The 23495-nt window shown below is 39.8% G+C and overlaps 1 protein-coding gene across 1 annotated transcript in view; it reads left to right on the top strand.

Moving 5' to 3' along the window:
- The first annotated feature begins 310 nt into the window (after window positions 1-310).
- Window positions 311-23495, top strand: part of cblb (Cbl proto-oncogene B, E3 ubiquitin protein ligase) — a 113319-nt gene continuing 90134 nt past the window's right edge. Inside the window, exons 1-3 of the mRNA XM_073479730.1 lie at window positions 311-544; window positions 1903-2080; window positions 4251-4501. Of these exons, the coding sequence (XP_073335831.1) occupies window positions 1913-2080; window positions 4251-4501 (419 nt within the window). The 5' untranslated portion in view covers window positions 311-544; window positions 1903-1912. The remainder of the gene's footprint in view (window positions 545-1902; window positions 2081-4250; window positions 4502-23495) is intronic.

Raw genomic sequence — 23495 nt, 5'->3', positions numbered from 1 at the left:
CTTCCTAAAGGCGGCATCAAGCTAGCAAGAACATAGACAGAGATAACAGGAAGTAACCAGTCTTCCTTCAAATTACAGGAAGAAAATACCCCACTGTTGGGTAGAAGGGACAAATACTAAGGGCATTTGTACAACTATATTAACATTAATACTTAACTGGAGGATACAATTCAATAAAATCTGAATAGATCTAGGCCTATTTATCTGCAAAATGCAAGTTTAATGTAAACTATTATCGTCGTCAACAAAGGCTTTATTTTGAAATGTGCAACTGGATGTGACATGTTCTATAACAGCCACCTTTACACTGATGTCGCTGTACACAACATACGGTACAGAACTGCCAGCTTCGCGTTGATCCAACTCCTCCGACAGCAACTAGGGAACAGCTTTTATAAACCGAGTTTAAAATATGGGGGATTTTTACTGAAATAACGGGATTAAATAGTCTTTTCCTCTGGACGCTTGGACACTCCTTGGTTTCTGTGCGCTGGATGTGTACCGAGTTCAGCAGGGATCCCAGCAGACATTCCCTGGTGGTTTGGTAAGTTAGGACTTTGTGTATTTTGATCGATTCATCGATCGAAAAAGCCACGGTGACCGTAAAGGGATCCGTGTTCTGGACTTTACAGGCGGCAGCTCAGTCAGTGTCGCTTGACACGCTTAAAAAAATCCACACACAGGAAACAAAATAGGATGGTTTCAGGACGGTGCTATGAGAACAGCAAAACTCAGATCACCCTTTAAACAATAGTGGAACAACACAACTCCACATAAGTATAGATCATAATATAACCAGTGAGAAATGTGAACCAACCCTTATCGATAACCTCAAAACTAAAAAGGCTCAGTATAATTTATAAGCAGTTTGTTTTGTGTGATCTGGTCACAGTTAAATTTCGGAATGAAGTCATGAATTATTAAGAGAATGAAAATTAGTGCATTATAACAATCCTGAGTGAATACAGTACTAAATATTAAAGCAGGGGTTTAGCTGTCATGTGAGACAGAACAATGACGACCACTGAATGCAAGCATTTGAAACAAATCATTATTTTTGTAAAGACTGAATGATTCTTCCAATGGTCCAAGTCACACTGTCACATTCTATCATCATGATAAGCTCTTGTAAATAAATATATAAATAAATAAAAACAATTCTGCATTGAATTGGAGGCTCTCTGAATATCTTCAAAGACTTCTGGTGGTACTTGAACCCCTTTCACAAGCAGGCCTGTTCGGCAGGGACCTTTTCAGGTAGGTGTTGGACAATGCTGAACAGAGGAGCAAAGGTAATAACATCAGCAGTTGTGCTGTTGTAACTAGGGGTGTAACAAAATATCGGTACAGAAACATATCGTGATACTTCCTCTTGAGATATGATTATTAATGCGCTGGCGCCAAATATCAGTATTTTTGTTAAAACATGCGTCACATTGGAATGATAGCACAGGTGAACATGGTCAAGTTTCAGTTAGTGAGTGTGATAAAGAGGCACTAAGCAAGACTGAGCACTTTTTGTACATTGTTTCATCTCAGTTCATGTCCAATTCTGTGAAACAAACACCACAATGCAGTGAATGAATACCTCATTTCTGCACTTTGCCTTTTTGGGATATTTTGTATATTGTAGACAGATATTGTGATGTATCATTAGATGTTTGTCTTGCAATGTATCAATTATTGCAAAATTGCTGTATTGTAATACATCGTTATTGTGGGCAACGTATTGTAAATCTTATCATGTCGTGAGTTACTCTAGGTATCCCACTCCAAGTAGTTACAGGTTTTTTGTTAATGTACTAAAAAGATTCAGCTCTCATGAATGTTTTATTTCCCTATGAGGTCAGTAATTGACAGCAATTACAAACTCTTGTAAATCATTATTTTTTCTTGCCTTAGTGTATAGGAAATGGCAACTGCTCTCAGTGGTCGAAACCCTGGTGGACGTGGGCCAAATCGAAGTAAGGGCCGGATTTTAGGCATCATTGATGCCATCCAGGATGCAGTGGGGCCACCAAAGCAACCGGCTGCTGACCGGCGAACTGTGGAGAAAACCTGGAAACTCATGGATAAAGTTGTAAGTTTGGAGTGATAAAGCCCTCAAGCCTGTCTGCCAGATGGTAGTAGGAATACTGATTTTTCTATTTGCACATGGAGAGGTGGAGCCATGGCTAATGGGGTGCACATGTATTCACTGATCATATTTTATGATGTATTGAATTAATTCAATCATTTGTTTGATATCTTCCAATGTTACACATCTTGCTGGCACAGATTTGTCAAACTCTGTAACTCATTAGTGATGTGTGCAGAAGACTGACTTTACCTTGACTAGACATTATTCAATAAGATACTCTATAAAGATTCTGAAGATGGATATGTGTGCCTTTGCAATAAAATTTTTAAGTAATTTGCATAATACTATTTACATTATTAACCTAACAGACTCGCCTTTGAACAGATTTTGATCTTAATTTACAAGACATCATATCAAAATCTGCAAATCCGTATACAAGACTCCATTTAAACTTAAGACTCACTTGTTCAGACTTCACCTCGACCCCCCCCCCCCCCCCCCCAAAAAAAAAGTACTTATATGCACTTGTATGTTCCTACCTTCAGCACTTACATCATAGCACTTATGAAAGGTATCCTTGTTAAATAGCAGCTACTTTGCTCTGATGAGGGCTTGAATATTGCTTCTATCTTTTCTACTTTATCAACGGTGATATGTTGTGGTTTCTTTTTTGTGACAAATGTATTTATTGTAAGCTAAATGCCCTAGATGTAAATGTAAATTACATCTGATTATGTTTGGTTGCTCAGGGTTTCCTCCAGGATTTTTTTAAACCGTGGGGGAGATCTGCCCGGGTGGAAGAGGGGGGGTGACGATGACGACGACAACATGAATTTTGAAATGTGAAATTATGACTATTTCAAACTGAATGTTTTTCTAAATACTTTATTTACTATAGGGATTCCAGTACATGCATTGAAAATAATAATTGAAAATAGGATCTTGCAGTATCACTAGGCCAAAACAACAAACACAACAACAACAAATTAAAGATATATTTCAAAGTCGAATAACTAAACTAGTCTATACTGAATACTGTCAAATAAACATCTCTTCCTGCATAGAATGTGTACAAAAGAAAAAGGCAGTCCATCCATTTGAAGAAAATAGCTACAATGTAAAAATACAAGGCTGTAGCACAACTACATACACAACTGTGCTCTCCTGTCTCCTGTGAGACTTGAAATTTTTTAACATTTGAAATTATGACTACAAACTGAATGTTTGTACTGTAGCAAGCATGTACACAACTGCCTAATCTAATGGCACAGTTTGCAGCCTGGCTGAGAGCACTTTATTTTTCTTTATACTCATCTGAAAATGTAACCAGAAAAGAGTCATGGCAGAAAATTACCTGGGCATTACATAAGCTAACGTTATGTCGTGCTGTTCAAAACGTGTATCTGAAATGTAATGGGTTTCCTCTATCAATAGAAAATTAAGTTTTACAGTTAAAAATTCATCTACAACAAAATAATATCTCTCTCTACTGTATAACCAAAGACTCGACATGCTTTATTAGGCCTAAAGTAATCTCTCTTTAACAAGTGTCAATGGTACAAAAATAAAATAAAAATAAGAATCTCTCTGAAATAATGATAGAAATAATGCGTATCCTGTATTAACCAATCAATAACACATTTATCCCGACTCAGGATTTTTTCTGTAGCCTAATCCATCTATAACATTAGGGTCGTTTTCACGGGTTTGAACAAAACTGTATCAAATATAACCTAGCTTAGGTACCTTTCTTTCACCCTTTTCTCTCCCTCCACGTCGGACTGTTGTCTCTACTCTCTTCGCCTTTCGCGCGCCGCAGCCAGACAGGCAGGTGGTGACTCCGGTGTTGGTTTTTCAAAATAAGGGTATTTGCAGCGTAGCGTCACATTTCATGAAAAACACCATGTTTTGTGCCAAAATTCACATTTCATACAATAATTTACATTAACATAAACATAAAACAACATAAAAACAAGGTAAAAAACAACAACAACAACAAAAAAAAAACATTATTCTGAAGGTGTGGCGGCTTTTATTTTGCCGTGGTGGTGCGCCACAATCAATTACATGTAGAGGAAACCCTGGTTGCTGTGTCAAATGCTGGCTTATTTTTGTCATGTGGTAAATACAACTATATGTTTTTAGTTTATAAATGATTTCTTTGCCACAGGTTCGCCTCTGCCAAAATCCCAGACTCCAGCTAAAAAACAGTCCACCATACATCCTGGATATCTTACCCGATGCCTACCAGCACCTGCGGCTTATATTGGGCAAATATGAAGACAACCAAAAACTCACACAGCTCAGTGAGAATGAGTACTTTAAAATCTACATAGATAGTCTTATGAAGAAATCCAAACGTGCCATCCGGCTCTTCAAAGAGGGAAAGGAGAGAATGTATGAGGAGCAGTCACAGGACAGGTAAGGATTTTTGATATAGGAGAACATTTTTATTCAGATTATTTCTTTACTCTTTACTTTATGGAGGCTTTGAGATGACAATTGATGGTGACTGTATTCGTGGTTTACTGAGGTTTATTGTCTTGACCTGCCTTGACCTAAAAAACTAATATCGCAGTCTATTAAATCCCAAGCCATGATCAATTTTTAAATTTCTTGACAGCTATAGCCAAACTTGAAATTGCAGATTAACTTGTCTATTTGCACTCTTGAAACACAATAGTGAATTAAAGTAAATTCTTTTTGCCATACATGCTCCTTAATTGTCATGCCATAACCCATGTTGCATTATTTACAAAATGTCACACAACAAAAGCCACGTGTAGTGGATTTCATCCAATCAGCATAGTCATCTAGTTGGCTACATCACTCAGTTGGTTTGTCCACATAGTGCAGAAACTCTATTCAATGAGATTATGTGAAGTTTGGAAAGAGAAGCAAGAGAACATTAAATACTGCAATCTCTACAATTTACCTGAAAAGTAGACTGTAGCTGTCTAGTAGACTGATCACGACCTATGATTGTTAGAATGCTCACCCCTACCTGGAAAAAAACCTACAAAGGGATGATCCTGTGATGTCTCACTGGCACAATGATGGAAAGGGAGTTAAATGGACTATCTGACAGGGGCAGGAATCACAGAGTAACTCACGATACTATTCATGATACGCCGCCCATGATAATGATAGTATAATCGACAATCGATAATTGATGCATTGCAAGACAATCACAATATCTGTCAAACTGAAGAATACAAAATTGTGCAGGAATTACGTATTTATTCCCTGTATTGTTTTGTCAGTTTTACAGAATTTGACATGAACTGACACAAAACAATGTGTAAAAGTCTTAGCTTTTTAAGATCACAAATAGAATGCATGCACCACGAAATACGGAAAGACATCTCCTCTCTCTGGAAAGAAGCTAAAACAGACATTAACACGCTTCGGAATGAGCTCTCAGAGAAAATAGAGGTTCTACACAAAACTCAAACTGATACAGTGTATGTACAAAAAGAAATGGAAAAATCTTTCAGTGATGCATCTGATAAGATCACAACTTTGGAAAGAAGACAAGAGAAACTGGCAAAGGAATGCAAGAAATTGCAGGAAAAATGCACAGACCTCAAAAATAAAAGTCGTAGACAAAACCTGCGTATAGTCAGAGTCACAGAGGGCATCGAGGCAGGGAACCCGAGTCGCTTCACGGCTGAACTTCTTTCTGAATTGCTTGGTGTTGAAAACTTTGATTCGCCGATCACAATAGACTAGGTACACAGAGGTCTGGCTCCAAAGCTGCAGAGGGGAGAGCGCCCACGAGCCATAATTGTCCGCCTACATTGCTACTTTGGTAAGGAAAAGATCCTTAAATTATCCAGCAAAAAAGGCTGCTTACTTTACAAGGGCTACCACGTACACATTTTCCCGGACATGATTCCCAAGGTGGGAAGATCTTGACCTTCATTCAGCCAGGCGAACGCTAGGCTGCGGGGTGTGGGAGTTCCATACAGCCTATTATATCCTGCAAGACTGGCGATAAACATGAACGGCTCCAGGCACACGTTCAACGAGCTGCAGGAAGCCAAGGAATTTATCAAAAGTAACATCCCAACCCCATCTGGAGAAATGTGAAATAGACATTTGCTTTCCTACACAGTTATGAACCAACCTTGAACATACTGTAATTCATCACAGAGGATTGAGTTTGAGGCTGGGATATGACTACAGATGAAACTGAATCACAGAACGGATAAGTGTCAGGTTGGTTCACATAGACTAATTCTCCATTGTTCTTTTTTTCTCTGATGGATGTATTTATATACAAGAAGACTGAAAACCTTTTTTTTAGTTCACACACATTATAATAATGTTTTATGAATAATGAGGGCAGCTTTTTGTCCTCTCCCTTTTTTCAATTTTAAATGGACAGTAATTTCATATACTTTATTTAAATACTTTCCTTATCAAAAAGGTAAATTTACTTATTTTACTATACTATTATTATTAGGGCTGTCAATTGATTAAAATATTAAATCGAGAATTAATCTCACATTTTTTATCTGTTCTAAATGTACCTTCAGTGGATATTTTTCAAGTATTCAATACTCAACATTGGAGTGGACAAATATGCTTACTTTATGCAAATGTATGTTTATTATTATTGCAACAATCTAAAACAATGACAAATACTGTCCAGAATTTTTCTCCAGAATAACCAGCATGCTCAAAAAATATGCTGAAACCATAACAACTCAAGCCCAACAAGCAGATGGGCATACTGACCTGAATGTAACATTCCTTAGTAATACTTACACAATGTAGCATCCAGCTTACCACTTGTAAAGTTAAAACAATGAACAATGTTTATCAGCCTGCAAAGCTGTAGCCACCCATTTAGCTATTGCTGTTTTTGTTTGTCTCATGTAGAGTTGTCCGTTGCAAACTATACGGCGTGGTCTGTCTTTAGTGAGGCGGAGGAGGCCTCTCTGCATCAGCTGTGTGCTGGGCCGACGGGCGGTATTTGAGACTCGATGTACTCCCGTGGTAACTCAGTTCACATCGACAGTGAATGCAAATAACTTTTTTCTTGTGGAGAGAACCATCCGGCAGGGCTCTGAAGCTGAACTTGCCATTCAAAAGACCCTTATCTTTATCCATTTCTGTTCAAGGAGGTTTGTTTCTACTTGCCATCCACAATATTACTGCTGCATCACTTCCTGATTTCCCAAACTACAGGCGGGTCGAGGGTAATAATGTGCATGTGTTAATCACGCGTTAAAAGCGCACAGCTCTGGGTGTCCGCAAACGGCCACGATTAGTGATTACGATTAGTTATCCTCTCCTCAATTGCTGTTCATGAATGTTAACGTTTAAGTCATGACGTCAGTGTGAATGTCAACGCCAGTAGGCTTTTCGCGGCACAGCGCCACGCAAAATCCTCGTTTAAGTTCAATATTTTCAACTCACACTAATGCATGAATGACACGAATTTCATCTGTTGCGTTACGGCTGGTGCGATCGATTGTAATCGATTACATAAATACATCGATTTACGTAGTGTATGTCGACAAGGAGGATGTAAGCAGTACTACTGCCATGCTCGAGCACTTGAAGTGGAAGCATGCCGAGGCGGCTGGATTCACATTGGATCCAGCGGTGCAGCAAAATGCCGCAGGTTGGTGAGGCAGTGTCACTTTGTCCATGTGTGTGACGTGTTGGGGACCCCCACTTATCAGTTTGCTGAAAGACGAAGCTGCTATGTTGTTATGCTACCGGCATGCTGATTCTACTAGTGATTGTTTTTCTTCATCGATGGATTAAAAATAACAGTAAACAACCAGGATGAGGCAGATCATCACTGTGTTTTAAACTGGGGGACAAGACCAAACCGAAGTGAAAGTGAAACTTAATGCTACGCAGAGAAATGTCTGATGTGTTCACTCTGTAGTAAATATCAAAACAAGTGGACTGTCTCACTATAAATCATTGTATGTTTTGGATGCTATAATACATCTTTTTTATATACTGTATCTAAAAAGGAGAAAGAACCAACAAAGTGAATTCAGTTTCCTATTTTTTATTATTTATTGAACAGTTTGTGCAGTAAGAAAGAACTTCAGATGATTGAGAGTGTGCAAGGCCCCAGTGATTCTCAGGAGGTCTCTGTGATTGCCATGTGCAGAGCAGAGGGAAAAACCCCATACATTTTACATCCTGTTGATATATTTCCGGTTGAGCTCTGAAATAGTCACCCAGCTAAGTTTTTGATCTATCTGTATAAACTTCTCCTAACCTAACCCTTAAATCTTGCTCTATTTCAAACTGCAGTTGCCCCAAACTCCTCGCCCCAAAGCTCTTGCTTGTGTTGGCTTATTTATCATCGTGAAAACAACATCTTTATAAGTGTTTACAGTACACACTGCACATTACTACTACTTACAGTTAAAGAGGAAAAAGAGTTTCATAGTTTCATTCATGTGATTTTCATAATTGAAAGTCAAAGTTGAATCATTTTCCCAGTTATTCAGTAAATTGTAATTTAGCAGTTTTTGTTTGTACTTACTGAAAACTGCTACTCCCTTCATCTGCCCAAGAAACACATTACCCTCAGCTTCATATGTTTTAGGCAGTTTAAACAAGGTGTTATTACAAGTAGGCATAAATTCCCCTACTTTTAATGAAGCACCTTTCATGCTTGCATTAGATGTAAGGAGTCATGCATGAGATGTCAGCTGTCCTGAGAGATGGCCTGATTTCTTTTTGTTAAGCAGTAAGAGAAGCACAGATGTTAAACCATAATTAGTTTAGAAAAGAAAATGCCTAGTTCAGATCAACATTCGAGTCTCTGGCATCCCCGCTGGACAGCATTCACTCCCCAGTTACAGAACATGAGCAGCATATCAGTTCTTTGAAAACTAATGCCACCAAAGTTGTGCAACATCTGCAAGGCAAAGCATGCATGAGGATACATTCTTTGCCTTGCAGATGAATAATGAGTCATTAAAAACTAAAGTAGCAGACACCAGAACATTTGGATCATAGTGTTGATGAAGGTTCTCAGTCATCCAGGTCATGTTAATTCTAAGTGCTGTATCGTAGGCAACTGGACTTGTTGCAGTTCCTTGAAGAAGTTTCTCCTCTCATCCAAGAGGCTTCTTCAGTTCTAAACTAACTGGAGGGGAGGCTTTAAACCGCCCTAGCAACTCTGAAACTCAGAGCTCACACGTGTCCTTAACAACTCTGTACGGACACTCCCACACAGGGTTTAAAAAGCCTGCAACTCCCCTCCAGTTCACATTTTTGCACCTATATTCTGTTTTATTTGGGCTCTTGACATCATTGACAATGAGGGCTTGCCATCAATGATTTTTCAAGACTTAAAACGCTGAAATTTAGCTCAGAGGGCCAAAATTCATACTTAAAAAAGTATTAGGAGTACAGCCATAGGATTTTACAAGGTCCCATGAATTTAATAGAGGTTTATACATGATTCTTTTCAAGAAAATCCATGACATGAACTAGGGAGACCCTAGGTGAGTTGGCATGGAATGACCCCATTGCGTTCATAATGGTCTTTACAATTATTTTATTACTCTGATATGGTGATCAATGTATAATGCTGCGTTCAGACCAAACCTGAAGAAAATATTCGGGACTTAGATCACAGGGTTCTTAACTTTTAATCGATAAATAATAATAAATAAAAATACCCATCTCAGTGAATTTCTAACGAAGAGATTTTTCTGTGATCTGACTGCAATAAATGGATCAGAAGGTTGTCGAAATAACAACATCATAGTGCCATCTTGTAAAAAGGCTGAATTCATGCTTCCTCAGGTCTGTCATCCAGTTGACAAGCAAACAACTTCTGCTTGTTCCCTGAATGGAGTTTGGGTCGATAAGAGCTATGCTGTGCTGTACTGAGACATATTTCCAAAACTTACCAGGTAGTCTTACTTTCTCAATCAATTCCCTCCACGGCAGCTCCTTATTTGTCCTGTCTCGGTACGAGTAGATGTGTTACCGTACAGCTCTGGGTGTCCGCAAACGGCCACAGGCAGTGCCTGATTACACTGACTGAGACCCGCAGACACACAGATGGATGCTCAGCAACGCTCCTCCTCCTAAGTTAAATATTAGTGTATTTTTTCATATTCAGTCAAACAGAGTTGTTGATGTTGACAGATGATTATGAAACAGGGGCGTAGAGGGTTCAGCAATCCTACAAAACTAGTAGTAGACTGCAAAACCTTTTAAGGTCCTTAAACATTCCTTCCATTGATCGTCTAAATTTGATCAGCCCTTCACAGTTGATGAAATCAAATTATCCCCATTTTTGCTGAATATGTTTGATGACTTACAATCTGGCATACTCCCCTCGACATTACGTCAGGCTACTATTTCTCTAATATTAAAAAGGACAAAGATGCCCTATTTCTTTGTTTTGCGCTGTTGTCAAGCTATTAGCAAAGATGCTGGCAAGACATTCAGAGTCTGTTCTGCCAACAATTATTTCCACGGATCAAACAGGTTTTGTAAAGAATAGAAACTCTTTTCATATTGTCAGATGTGTATTTTTTTTATTTAATCACCCTCATTCTCTGAATTGGCCCTCTACGCTGATGACCTGTTACTGTTCATCGCCAACCCAGACAGTTGTTTTTTCTGCTGTGCTAGTTTTGCTGTTTGGCAAGATTTCAGGTTACAAATGTATCTTTATTAAGAGTGAACTTTTACTCATTAACGCTACTTCAGACTTTGCCCCATCAAACCTGCTATTTAAGACATCTCTGGAAAGTTTTATGTAGGTGTCTGTGTGACTAAGAACTATTCAGATTTGTTTACATGTAATTTCTCTCCTCTGCTGGTGCAATTGACTCAAGATCTTCAACACTGGTCTCTTTTACCTCTATCCCTTGTTGGCAGGTAAATTGGATAAATATGAATGTTCTCCCTAAGTTTCTATATCCATTTCAATGTATATCAGTTTTTATTCCAAAACAGTTTTTCCATCCACTTGATAGCTCTGTATCCCAGTTTATATGGAACAAAAAAACACCCAGAATTAGAAAAAGTATCTTACAAAAAACAAAGAAAAGGGTGGTTTAGCATTACCTAATTTTTTATTTAATTACTGAGCTGCAGGTATTTGATTTATAATGCACTGCACTGGTGTTGTATCAACAACCAAACCCCACCGTGGCTGCAGATGGAGGGCACCTCATGTGGTCCTTCCTTTTTTAATGTCTCTCTTGTGCCTCCTCCTGGCATTACCATCATCACCATATTCCAATAATATTATATTAACAAATTGTCTAAAGATCTTGGCACAACTCAAATGCCACTGTTGTTTCCAGGCAATACCCATTTAACCCCTATGAACTCCAATCCTTTGTTTCCTCCCTCTAATACTGATAGGGCGTCCACAACCTGGGAAGATTGGAGTAATTTTTTTAGGGGTGTGCAATTTATGATACAATCAAAAAGACCCTTAAATCAGTGTCAGAGTAAATTATCTTCCATCAGACTGAACTCTCTTATAGATTAGATGATAGATTAGAAATTGAAAATTAAAGTAGTGAATGTAAATTTTCCTTTTGTATTGAGGAGCAAAAAACTGCTGTAGCAGGTCATGTTTGAGTACATTTGTTTTACGTGATATTGCATGTCCTGCAAAGCAACTATTACACATGTGCACATCGCAACATTGATTCTGAAATGATACATTTTTTAGCCCTAAAGCCCAGCCTTGTTTTCCTGCCTTGCATCCTGTTTTAATGAGGTCTAAAATCAGATCAGGTGTCCACTTGTTTGTTTTTTTTCCATTTCATTCATTACTCATTTCACACTACTGAATAGTGACATGACGATGAAAAAAATTTACAAATACAGTAGAGTATCCAGTCAATGTTGTAGTACATGGACATTATTACATTACTGGCAAAAACAATGTTGTATGACTGTTCCAGGATTTGATGTCATTATTGACTTGTGTTTTTAATGACTTACATTTACTGTTATTACATTAGTGTGAGCTGTTCCATTGTGGGCAGGTGTTGCTGGATGCCACAAGCACTGTCTGCTAAACAAGACTGAGTAAGAAGTAGTTTAGCAGCTTCTCTTGTCTCCTCTACTGCTTTGACATTATTACTCCTCGTTTTTAAGGCTGTGGTGTGGCTTATTTTGGCAGCAGCAGGGTGTCCTACTGAACAGCAAGAGTGTCCCTCAACCAAAATACTTGTTTTCAAACTCACTTCTGTCTGCAACCTTCCACCTCTGACTGAGGGATTAATGAAGAATATTTTTTTATTTATCATAAAATACTAAAATGTACGAAGTTGTGTTTTTAATACAGATTCTATTTTTCCTTGTTTATGCTTCTTTATGTAATTAGTTTTTAAATAAATATAATCTGCTATCATAATGGCATAGCACTTTTTTAATTACACATATATTCAATTCTTTAATATGAGCCAGGACACAGGATAATTCAATTGTCAGAGCAGCGGTAAACTTCCTCGATCCTTTTCATCAGCAACTCGTATAAATACTCTGTTACACAACACACAATGTCGTCTGACAAAGTTACATGAAAGGACGAACTCTCTTTGAGGAAAGAGCAAATTGATTTCACAAATGCTATCATATGTGTCTCCAGGGACATGAGTACCCATATATGGCCTGCTGTGTCTTTGTGTAAGCCGGTTTAGCAGTCTGTCTCATATGCTTGATTGATAATTCTGGGCTGCACCCTGTTTAAGCCCCTCCCCCCAGCATTTTACCCTGTTTTCATTGTCCTAGTCTCCACATCTGACCATCTCATCCCCCATCCCATTGCATCTGTTTTACCTATGGTGAGACATGGATGTGATTAATTAGGAAATGAAAGGATGGAGGGGAAAAAACACCTGTAAAGGAGTTTAAAAGATTGCACAGGAACTGTCTGTCCTTACTTTAAATGTTCATGTCTCTTTATATTAATTGTGTTTGACCCTGGGGGTATATTTGCACTTAAGCCTGAAAAACTATTCGTCTTTATGGCCTCCTCAAAATGTCCAAGAGCCCGTCATGTGAGTCTGCAAGCTTTTTTTTTCATCTAATTAGGCAAATTGGTTTCCTTGATATTTGTATAACACCATGGCAGTGACTGAAGTAAAGTAAAATTCCGTACATGCTTACTTGGGTTGAGGACAGTGACGTGCGGTGAGGTTCATGGCTGGTGAGGCACTGACTCCATCAGAATCAGATTTACAAATATATGAACCCAACAGAGTAGATTATTCACCATTTGACAGCAAGGGCTGGCTCAATTCGTGGCAGCGGCAGCTAGTAGTGGCACTTCCTGCCTTTCACTCCAGTTGCCGGTGTCTGAGGCAGTTTCAGCTCCGGTGTTGGTCTTCCTTTATTTATTACCTCCTGTTTCGATTGAAAGGCCAGTTTAGAAAATTGTTTAAGCTTGGATATAAAATCCTCCATTGTAAACCCAGGTGGGGCGAGAGGGGGAAAAAAATATCACTGCACTCGCTCGTAACCATGGACTCTAAGATTGTTGCTAGCTCGCTGTCACTTACTCTGCAGCTGCGGAGAAGCATTTAGAATTTCTGGGCTCACGAGACTACCTTGAGGCAAGAGAACTGCCTGCCTCACCCAGTGCCTCTTCACTGCCGTTGTAAGATCGCTGAGCACACGAAACAGGTTATACACATATATTATATACATCAGCTAAACTATGGGAAGTCAGGGGGGGCATATATTAAAAGTGTCTGAAACATTTGATTGGCGACATACAGAGAGACAGTGACATGCTCTCATTGCATGGCAGAGCACAGTTTGTGAGGGATTGCACAATCCAAGGTGAGGCTCAGCTTGCTGCTGCCTCACCGTGCGTCTCTTCCCCATATCTGAACGGAAATGCGAAAATTCAGCGATTTTTAATAAAAAACAATCCAAATTGTTTAAGTTAAATGGAAAATTAGTTTATAGTTATAATAATAATAATAATAATAATAATAATACATTTTATTTATACAGCGCTTTTAAAAACTCTCAAAGGCACTTTACAAGAATAAAATACATACAAGAATACATAAAATCAAGTGCATGGTGCATAAAATCAAGTGCATGGTGCGATAAAAGGAGAAATATGTAGAAAAAAAGAACAATGTATGAAGGATATGGATATGTGCAGGTTTTTTAGGGAGAACAGGTTGAGGACAACGAACGGCTACAAGTGCAAATGAAAAGCGGATTTGAAGAGGTGGGTTTTGAGTAATGACTTGAAGGTGGATGAGTCTGGGCAGTCGCGGATGTGTTTGGGGAGGGAATTCCAGAGGGAGGGGCCAGCAATGGAGAAGGCTCTGTCCCCCCAGGTACGGTGCTTGGTCCTGAGGGGGGGTGAGAGAAGGTTTGCGTCGGAAGATCTGAGGTTTCGGGAAGGAGTGTGGTGGTGGAGCATGTCTGTGAGGTAGGGAGGGGCCTGGTTGTGGAGGGCTTTATGGGTGAGTAGGAGGAGCTTGAAGTTGATTCGGTGTGGGACAGGGAGCCAGTGAAGGTTTTGGAGTATGGGGGTGATATGTTCACGGGAGCGGGTGTGGGTGAGGAGGCGGGCAGCAGAGTTTTGGATGTATTGAAGTTTATTGAGGACTTTGGATGATGAACCATAGAGGATGCTGTTGCAGTAGTCCAGTCTTGAAGTGATAAATGCGTGGATGAGAGTCTCAGCTGCAGAGAAGGAGAGTAGTGGGCGGAGGCAGGCGATATTTTTTAGATGGAAGAAGGCAGTTTGGGTGAGGCGGCTGATGTGCTGTTCGAATGAAAGAGTACTGTCCAGGATAATGCCAAGGTTACGGATGGAGGGAGAGGGAAACAGGGTGATGTTGTCAAAGCTGAGGGAGAAGTTCTGAGTCGATGTGGTGAGGGGTTTTGGGCCGATGAGTATGATTTCAGATTTGTCACAGTTTAGTTTGAGAAAGTTTTTTTTTTTTTTAGTTACAGTTTAGTTTTTTTAGTACATCATAGTTCAAACCATTTGATAAATATAACCATTTAATTTATTTGTTTATTATATATTTTATTTTTTCCATGATGACAGGTGAGGCTCTGCCTCCCCTGCCTCTTCTGACCGCACGTCACTGGTTGAGGAATACTATGGTCAATCTGTCAGGCACGTTGGCAGTTAATGGTCAATACAGCTGATGTAATTCTTTTTTCAGTCAAAATAATCTTTTCCAAGCAGAAAACTCTTCTCATGAGACACACCTGGAACTGCACAATAAAGTGACAATGACAAACATAAGAGCTACGGCTTTCATAACACACTGTAGCAAAGGATCAATTCAATACATGAGATGTCGTTTGCAGGGGCTGAGCTGCAAAACATAAAGTTGCCACCTCTGCTTCAGCAATCTCCTTGCCTTTACTGAAGGTTGCGTCAACTTGTCTTTTTTCCAGGGTGATCACATGAAAACAGACTCTCACAGGCAATCAATTCAGTTCAAGTGAGTAATTACATAATTACGGCCCTGCCACAGAATTGCTCATTTGATAGTTTGCCTGCTAGGTAGGTCAAATGTTGCTGTACTGTCACAAACAGTGCCTTAAATGTAGCTCCATGTTATATTTCTAATATTATATTTCTGGTTGTGGAAATGATTGAAATTTTGTTTAAATATAGTTAGATTGTATCCGATTTGCTGTACACTTATCCAAAACATTTTTAGTATGTGAGGCTGCACTGCAATTTCTCTCCTGCCCTTCCCTGATGTACCAACAGAGAACATCAGGAGTGATTTACACAGCAGAGGGTTTTATAGCCGGCCTGACGAGCAGCTTCCTAAAATTATTGTCTCTAAATCAGCTGGATTAAAGTGCACTTATTTTGCCAAGAAGCAGAGTGTTGCAGATAAAAGACAATCTGAGCTCCCTCGATCCTCAACTAATAACTCGGCCGCTCCCCCTCTAATTGAGAGTGAGGGTACATTCAGACCAAATCTGGCGGTGTGGGGAACATCGGTACTTCGGTGTGAGTGTCGCTCCATGGTCCATGTGTGTGTTGTGTTGGGAACCCCCGCTGATCAGCTTGTCGAAAGGTGAAGCTTCTATGATGTTATGCTACTAGCATGCTAGTCCTACCTGTGATTGTTTGCACTCATTGACAGATTAAAATTAACAGTAAACAACCAGGATGCGAGGTACATCATTACTGTGTGTTTTAAACTGGGGCACAAGACCAAACCGAGTGATCACAAGTGAAACATTGTGCCACGCAATGAAATATCCGTTGTGTTCCCTATGTAGCATTTAGCCATGCTAAATAACATGCCCCACTGCTGACCCATTGTTCTCTGTCTCTGATCTGCAGTCATGCCTCTGCCACAGTAGGTTAAGCATGCCTGTCCTACAGTGATCATCGGTATCCAAAGATGTGTTTTAACCGGTGAACAATACCAAACTGAATGAATACACATGACAAATGATGTTACACTACACTGTGGTTTCAGTCATTCACACTGTCAATCTGATCTCCAGCTTATGTTATTGGCCACCGCAACATGATGTCAGGCTGCGTTTTTTGAAAATGTTGTTGGTTTCAACTAACTTGGTGGAAAGCTAGCAAAGTGTGCAGTTAGATTCAGCTGACATTGACAGTTGCTGTAATAGTAAAGAGAGTGTCCTCGCTTCCCTTTCACTGCATAAACTGTTCTCAAATCCTTTTTTTTCCAATCAACGGAGTGTTCTTGCTCAATCTGACCTTATCTGGCTGCAGGATGCAGTGTTGTCACTATGAGCAATTCTTATAACTGTGCTACCTGTATGGTTCCTTTTCAACCTGACAATGGACACGACTTTTGCCCCTCTTGTCTTGGCCTTGAGCATTTGAGAGACGGCCTCTTGGAGGACCCGTGCATGAATTGCAGCTTAACCCTTTACAAAAGGTTCAGAGGACTAGATTTACGGCAGTCAGAATCGGCACCTTTTTCAGGTGCACTTCGGCCCCATTGCCTGCATGTTCGCTGGAAAGACGCTAAGGCTCCCTCCCACCTGAAGTCTGATACCTAAACTCTGGCGGCCATGCAGAATGCAGCAAGCCTTGACCGGATACCAGCTATTGAGCCTATCATCACTTCCCTTATAGTTTCCCTGGATGAGGCTCTAAGGCCGAAAACCAGGTGTCTTTGACCCCAATGTCGGGTCACAGATGACCTCCTCTCTAAGGCACATGATTCAGGAGCACGCATGGGCCATATTGGCAATTGACAACTCCCTCTCTCACCTCATGCTTGACCTCTCAGCTTCCCTGCAGCAGATGGCAATCCACGCATCCTCAGTCAGCCTGAGTGATGCTTCATTGCAGGCCTTGGCTCTCATGTCAAGGGAATTGATGTCCACTTTGTTTCAGACTTGTTGCCGGGTTTGGCTTGCACAGTCGCCCTTGTCTGAGACATATTGGAGGACCCTCTGTACTGCCCCAGCAGAGCCAGGGGAGCTTTTTAGCTAAGCCACTCTGTAAGTGCTAGAGTGGACAGTTCAAACTAACCAGACCAGGCAGCAGTTCTCAGGTTATCTGGACATCCTCCACCTCCTTCCCCTCTTCCGACGGGGCAAGGCATTGCCCTACAGTCTGTTTCTTTGCCTTTCTGGGCAGAGAGACTGTCATGACGGATGGATGACTCTCAAGATGGGGTGCAATAAGACTGCACAGTGTGCTTAATAACCTACCAGGGTGGTGTCAAACCTGCACAGTTGCTGCAGGTGTTGCAGGATCTTCTGATGTGGGCAGCCCCCTGCCTGACAAGCCTGTGGCAATATATCTACTGGGCGAATAGAACCAATGTTAATCGAAAGTTTGTCGAAGTTGTCTGCCTTTAGTGAAGGGGGAGGATGGCTCTCTGCATCAGCTGTGTGCCTGGCCAGCAAGTGGTATTTGAGACTGGACGTACTCCGATGGTAACTCAGGTCGGGAGAGGCAGGGGAGGCAGAGCCTCACCTGTCATCATGGAAAAAATAAAATATATAATAAACAAATAAATTAAATGGTTATATTTATCAAATGGTTTGAACTATAAACTAATTTTCCATTTAACTTAAACAATTTGGATTTTTGCATTTCCGTTCAAATACGAGGAAGAGACGCACAGTGAGGCAGCAGCAAGCTGAGCCTCACCTTGGATTGCGCAATCCCTCACAAACTGTGCTCTGCCATGCAATGAGAGCGTGTCACTGTCTCTCTGTATGTCGCCAATCAAATGTTTCAAACACTTTTAATATATGCCCCCCCTGACTTCTCATAGTTTACCTGATGTATATAATATATGTGTATAACCTGTTTCGTGTGCTCAGCGATCTTACAAAATACATGTATATGTCTATATATATATATATATGTATATGTATATATGTATATGTATACGTATATGTGTGTGTATGTATATATATATATATATATATGTATATATGTATAATTTTTTTGTTTTTTGTTTTTTTTAAATGTCTGATTCATATTACCAGTGCAGGCTCTAGGCAGATGGATAGAAGTAATGTAGTTAGGACAGGGAAAGTTTCTTGTGAATAATCTCACCACATTTCACACTGTTTTACATCAGGATCACTGATGGTGTAAAATGAGACTGCTGGGCCTTTCATTTAAATGCCGACTGTATGAATGAAAAAGCTATGTTTTTTTGTTTTTGTTTTACTGTGGAGCAACATGTATAGGCCAAAATGTGGAATGTTCTTTGCTATCGGTGCTGTCAATGAGGTACACCACAGTGTTTTGAAGTGATGATGTCACACGTTCCCATGGAAAGCTTTAAAGGCCTGAGCCTGGCCGAGATGAGTAAGCTTCCAGAAAGTAGAACCAGCTGGGGTGTAAGTGGAGCACCAGAGGAGGAAGGCAAAGTGCTTGTGTGTGTGTGTGTGTGTGTGTAGTCACTGTGCTCTGACTAAGCACAGTTGCTTAGTCAGAGCACATTGTATGGAATGGACACGTAGGAGTATTCCCTTCATGCCGTGATGAGCTTGAAACCAAATGTTTCACAAACTCACTCATAACATTTACTTAAAGGAATAGTTCACTCTAGAATGAAATTCAGTCATTATCAACTCACCCTCATGCTGATGAGAAGTCCAGTGTAGTTTCTTATTCCTCAAAGTGCAGCTGGAGAACCCGCGGGGGTTTTCTAGCCTAAACAGTCACTATACTATATTTGCCTGGAGGCACGCTCCCGCGTGCACGTGAGTCTCCCTCAGCTGCTGATTGCACTACGGAAGCCACGCCAGACAAGATCAACGAGACTCGCGATAGATACACACCTGTATTTACATCCTGCTGTGAGTTTCAAAGTTTCAAATCACTAGTGCAGGCAGATCCCTCTTGTGTTTTTGTGTCGCTCGGTCGCTCACAGCTGGATATAAATACCGGTGTATCTATCGCAAGTCTCGTTGATCTTCACTGAGTGCCCTTCTCCCATTTTTACTTCTTTCATTCTGATTTGACGCACAGTGTGTTTTTACCCAGCTTTCCAACCCACTGCTTCCCCTCTTCACTGTGCAGTCTCATCTTCATTACAGCTGTTTGTTCCCCGCCAGCCTCCAGCCTACCCTCTGGCATATTCAGAGTAGCAGTAGCATGTAGGCGATCTGATAGACATCTCATCTGCCTAATATTCCCTTTGTGAAGCCATTACATCCCAGCATGCCCAATCTACTCTCACCGTATCTCTGCTCTCAGCTGCACCAACATACCCAGGGGTCAGCAGCCTTTACTATCAAAAGATCCATTTTTACCCGCTTCCCTTGTCAAAACATATTTGAGTTTTATAATGAAGGTAATGGCCAGAAAAGTCTAAGTTAGCCTATCCAGATTATTTAAAGGCTTCTGTGTCTGAAGTATCTCTTACCTGCCAACATTTATTATTATTATTATTATTATTATTATTATTATTATTATTATTATTTTTCTGCATATATCTGGAATATTTCTTGAATGGGAGCAGCTGTAATGCAAGCAATTTCCCCTCGGGGATCAATAAAGTATTTCTGATTCTGATTCTGATTTAGCGGCTGTTTGAACATACTATTTCAACTGATTTTACAATTTACAATCAATTTATGAAAGATGACAACATTTTATTGACCGTAAAGATGTACAATTTTACGAATACAGTAAATAGTAACCAATATAGGCTACTTTGTTAAATTTGGAGAAAATCCAATCATTTTGTGAGCTGTTGAGTTCAAATAAACTTTATAAACTTAGTGAAACACTGTCTACAACACATTCTTAATTGTTTGGGCCTTCTTGTGAATTTGTCAAATGTTATCTATGATATTTATTTTTGTTTACAAGATATTTCTTTCTTTGTGTGACTTAGAGCTGTCCACTTGTGATCAGATCACTCAGGACAGATACAAATACCAGGTCTGAATTCCTTCATTCTGGCTCAAATGTTTTAGAGGGAAACATTGTCACCGTAGCGGAACAGTTTGTGACAGAAGATAGTGATATCTTTCAGGTGACAGGAAACTAGACTGTAGGAATAGAGATAGTGGGCGGTTGAGCTGCACTACTGCAGGTGTCACCACAACAACAATGTGACACCAAGTAGGGTGGGGTCAGCAACTTTGTGTCTTTGTTGGAAGAGTGTAAGATTTTGGATTATTCCACAAGAAGCTAAGATGTGCCATTTTTGCTGAATGTTTTGCTGGAAACCTGTTTGGTAGGGTTTCATTTGGAGCCACCAAAGGATGTCAGTAACAGCCATGTGTTTGTGGGCCAACAGTTTTTGGCCACCCTGCTCGACACACTCTGAGTACATTAGTCCTAATGAATGGGCTGGCTTTCCTGGGGCGCTTGTCAGACAGACAAGCTGAGGCAGATTACACAACCAGTCTAATGGCACAGGGCATGGCAAGGACAGATGAGCAAGACTAACCAAACAAACTATGTAGAATGCTATTGCAGCGGACTTGGACATACTGTACTTTCTGTTTGTTTTGGGGCACTCTTGGAGCTGAGCTCTCCTTCACAACAAGCCTGGAAATTGAGTTCAAATCACAACTATTATGTAAGCATCTGTAGCCATTTCTCCTGCATCCCAATGGAGAGTTTTTTGGCTGGTCCTCGGTTGATTGGAGCCCCAATGGTGACTGGAGAGCATCAAAGCATGAGCATGAAATTACTGAGATATGCTTGGCTTTGTCAGCGCAGACACACACACACACCACACACACACACACACACACACACTTAAGTGTATTCTACCACCAAGGCACAGAACAATGATTCTCACTTATCCCACTTTTAATTGCTGTTTCCCTTTATGGAATGTCTGGTGTTTGCTGCTTGGATTGCTGCTTGGATTGGATTTAACGCATTTTCTAAATACCTTATGCTTCTTGCAGTCACAGTCATCATTTCAGTCACATCACTTTTAGCTATGTTGCATACACCACATGCATGCTTGGTCAAGGATAGAAAATACACAGCATCTGTTATGTCATAAATAATTTGACCCAGAAAGCATTGAGATTGATCTTTGTCTTTGCAATCATAAATAAATGATGCCGGCCTCAGTTTTTATACCATGTAGATGTATAAAACTGAGAGCTATACACAGTATGATACTGCAATTCAGTACCTTTAACATGAGTCAGCAGTCCAATGTATACCAAATACAGGTTTATCTGGAAAATAAGAGCATTCTGGATAGTGCGGCACAGTATACAAGTTTCAGCATCGACATCGAGATGTGTACGGGGACAGCCTTCCATTCCGAAACACCTCCATTGCGAAACCCCTCCATTCCGAAATACCCCCACTCCGAAAAACCGCTGTTCCGACCCTCCCCCAAAAACACTCTGTTCCGACTTTCAACTTCAAATTACTTCCCAATAGGGTTAGGGTTAGGGTCAGGGTTTCCCCAATAGCCTTTTTGGAATAGTGGGGTCGTTAGAAAGAATGGGAAACCCATTACAAAGAATGGAAGTCTATTTTCGGAACAGCGGGGTTTCGGAAAGGCGGGGTGTAACCATGTGTACGTGCGCAAAGTTTGTTGCTAGTGAGTGACATGTAGCCTCCGCATGCACAGTCAATTACAATCATTCCAGATCAATTTATCTTACAAAGTAGGGCCTACTTTGATTGTTTGATGAAATGCACTCCCTAAAACATCACCTAGTTATTCTAGATTGAACATTTCTTTCCATCTTTATTTATCTGGTGAAAATTCCTTTATTTCTTCAGATTGTGATATATACATTTATTGCAGAAAACCTATAATCAATCATCTAGTGTCTTTCTTTTTCCCTGAAAGAGTTTCTTACCGTTGTAACAACAAATACCCAGTATAAATCAGGAATCAAAGACCATCACCTCCACAGCCACCACACCCAACACCAGGCCATTGCTGTTCTTACTAATGACCCCTGACTACCTCACACATATGACCCTAATCATATAATCGAGTTTGTGTACTTCCGTTGATTTGCATTGTGGAGATATCTAAAATCAGCTAACTTGTTTATTCGTGTTGCCATAGCCATAACTGTAACATTTAAACATATAGTAAAACATGGTGGTCCGACCTATCTTATGTTTCTACTGTGCTTTATTTTGTTGTAGTGTGTTGCTTTGCTAGCGTCTTTGATATTTACTCAACAGCGCATCTCAGTCTAACTGCCTTTTGGGTTAACTGAAGCTGTAATTTTCTTTAGTCTGTGGTCCAACAGTTAAATTAGGCATTTTTCTTTAACCAAACATTAAAGAAAGCTTTGTTATGTTATGACAGCATCAAACATGCATTTAAATTAATTATATATACACATATTGAAATAGCATCATTAAAAAAGATTAAATAAAATTAAAATGAAATATTATGGAAGTTGTTTTTTTTATAAATTATGGAAGGTTATGGATTTAAAAAAAGTTCTCAAAATAATTTGAATAATGCTACATTTTCCTGAGTTATGAAGCAACAATTTCCTGTAGCTAGCAGTGAAAACAGGAATTGTTGCATATCTTGGTAATGTAAGTACTGTGATTAACAAGAAACTCAAGACTCTTGAGGCTTTGTGCAAAAGTTTATGCCAACTAACCACTAGGGGGCTCCAAAAATGCAAGAAATGTATATGGTGCAATCTGCTGCATGGATTTGTACGAAATTCGGTGTCTATGATCTGGAAAAATTTGTAAACGTCTATATCTCCACAAGTCAAACTTAAAATGTTACCAAACTTGACAGAGACCTTGTCTAGATGGTATACATAAAGTATGCGATGTAATTGCCATTGTAAAACATTTTTTTCATCTAATTTTTAATCTTCTTTCAGCAAAACATCAATACACCTGAAACCAGCAGAATGATATGCAAATTCTTTCAGAATTTTAACAGTTAATTTCTTGTGACTAAATGAAGTTTGTATTATCCCTGGCCTGTTATTTCAGTGTGTGTGTGTA

Source organism: Pagrus major, chromosome 13 (genome assembly GCF_040436345.1).
Source record: "Pagrus major chromosome 13, Pma_NU_1.0".
Classification (NCBI taxonomy): Eukaryota; Metazoa; Chordata; class Actinopteri; order Spariformes; family Sparidae; genus Pagrus; species Pagrus major.
The sequence above is the reverse complement of the archived record's forward strand: the minus strand, read 5'-3'. Positions and strand labels throughout refer to the sequence as shown.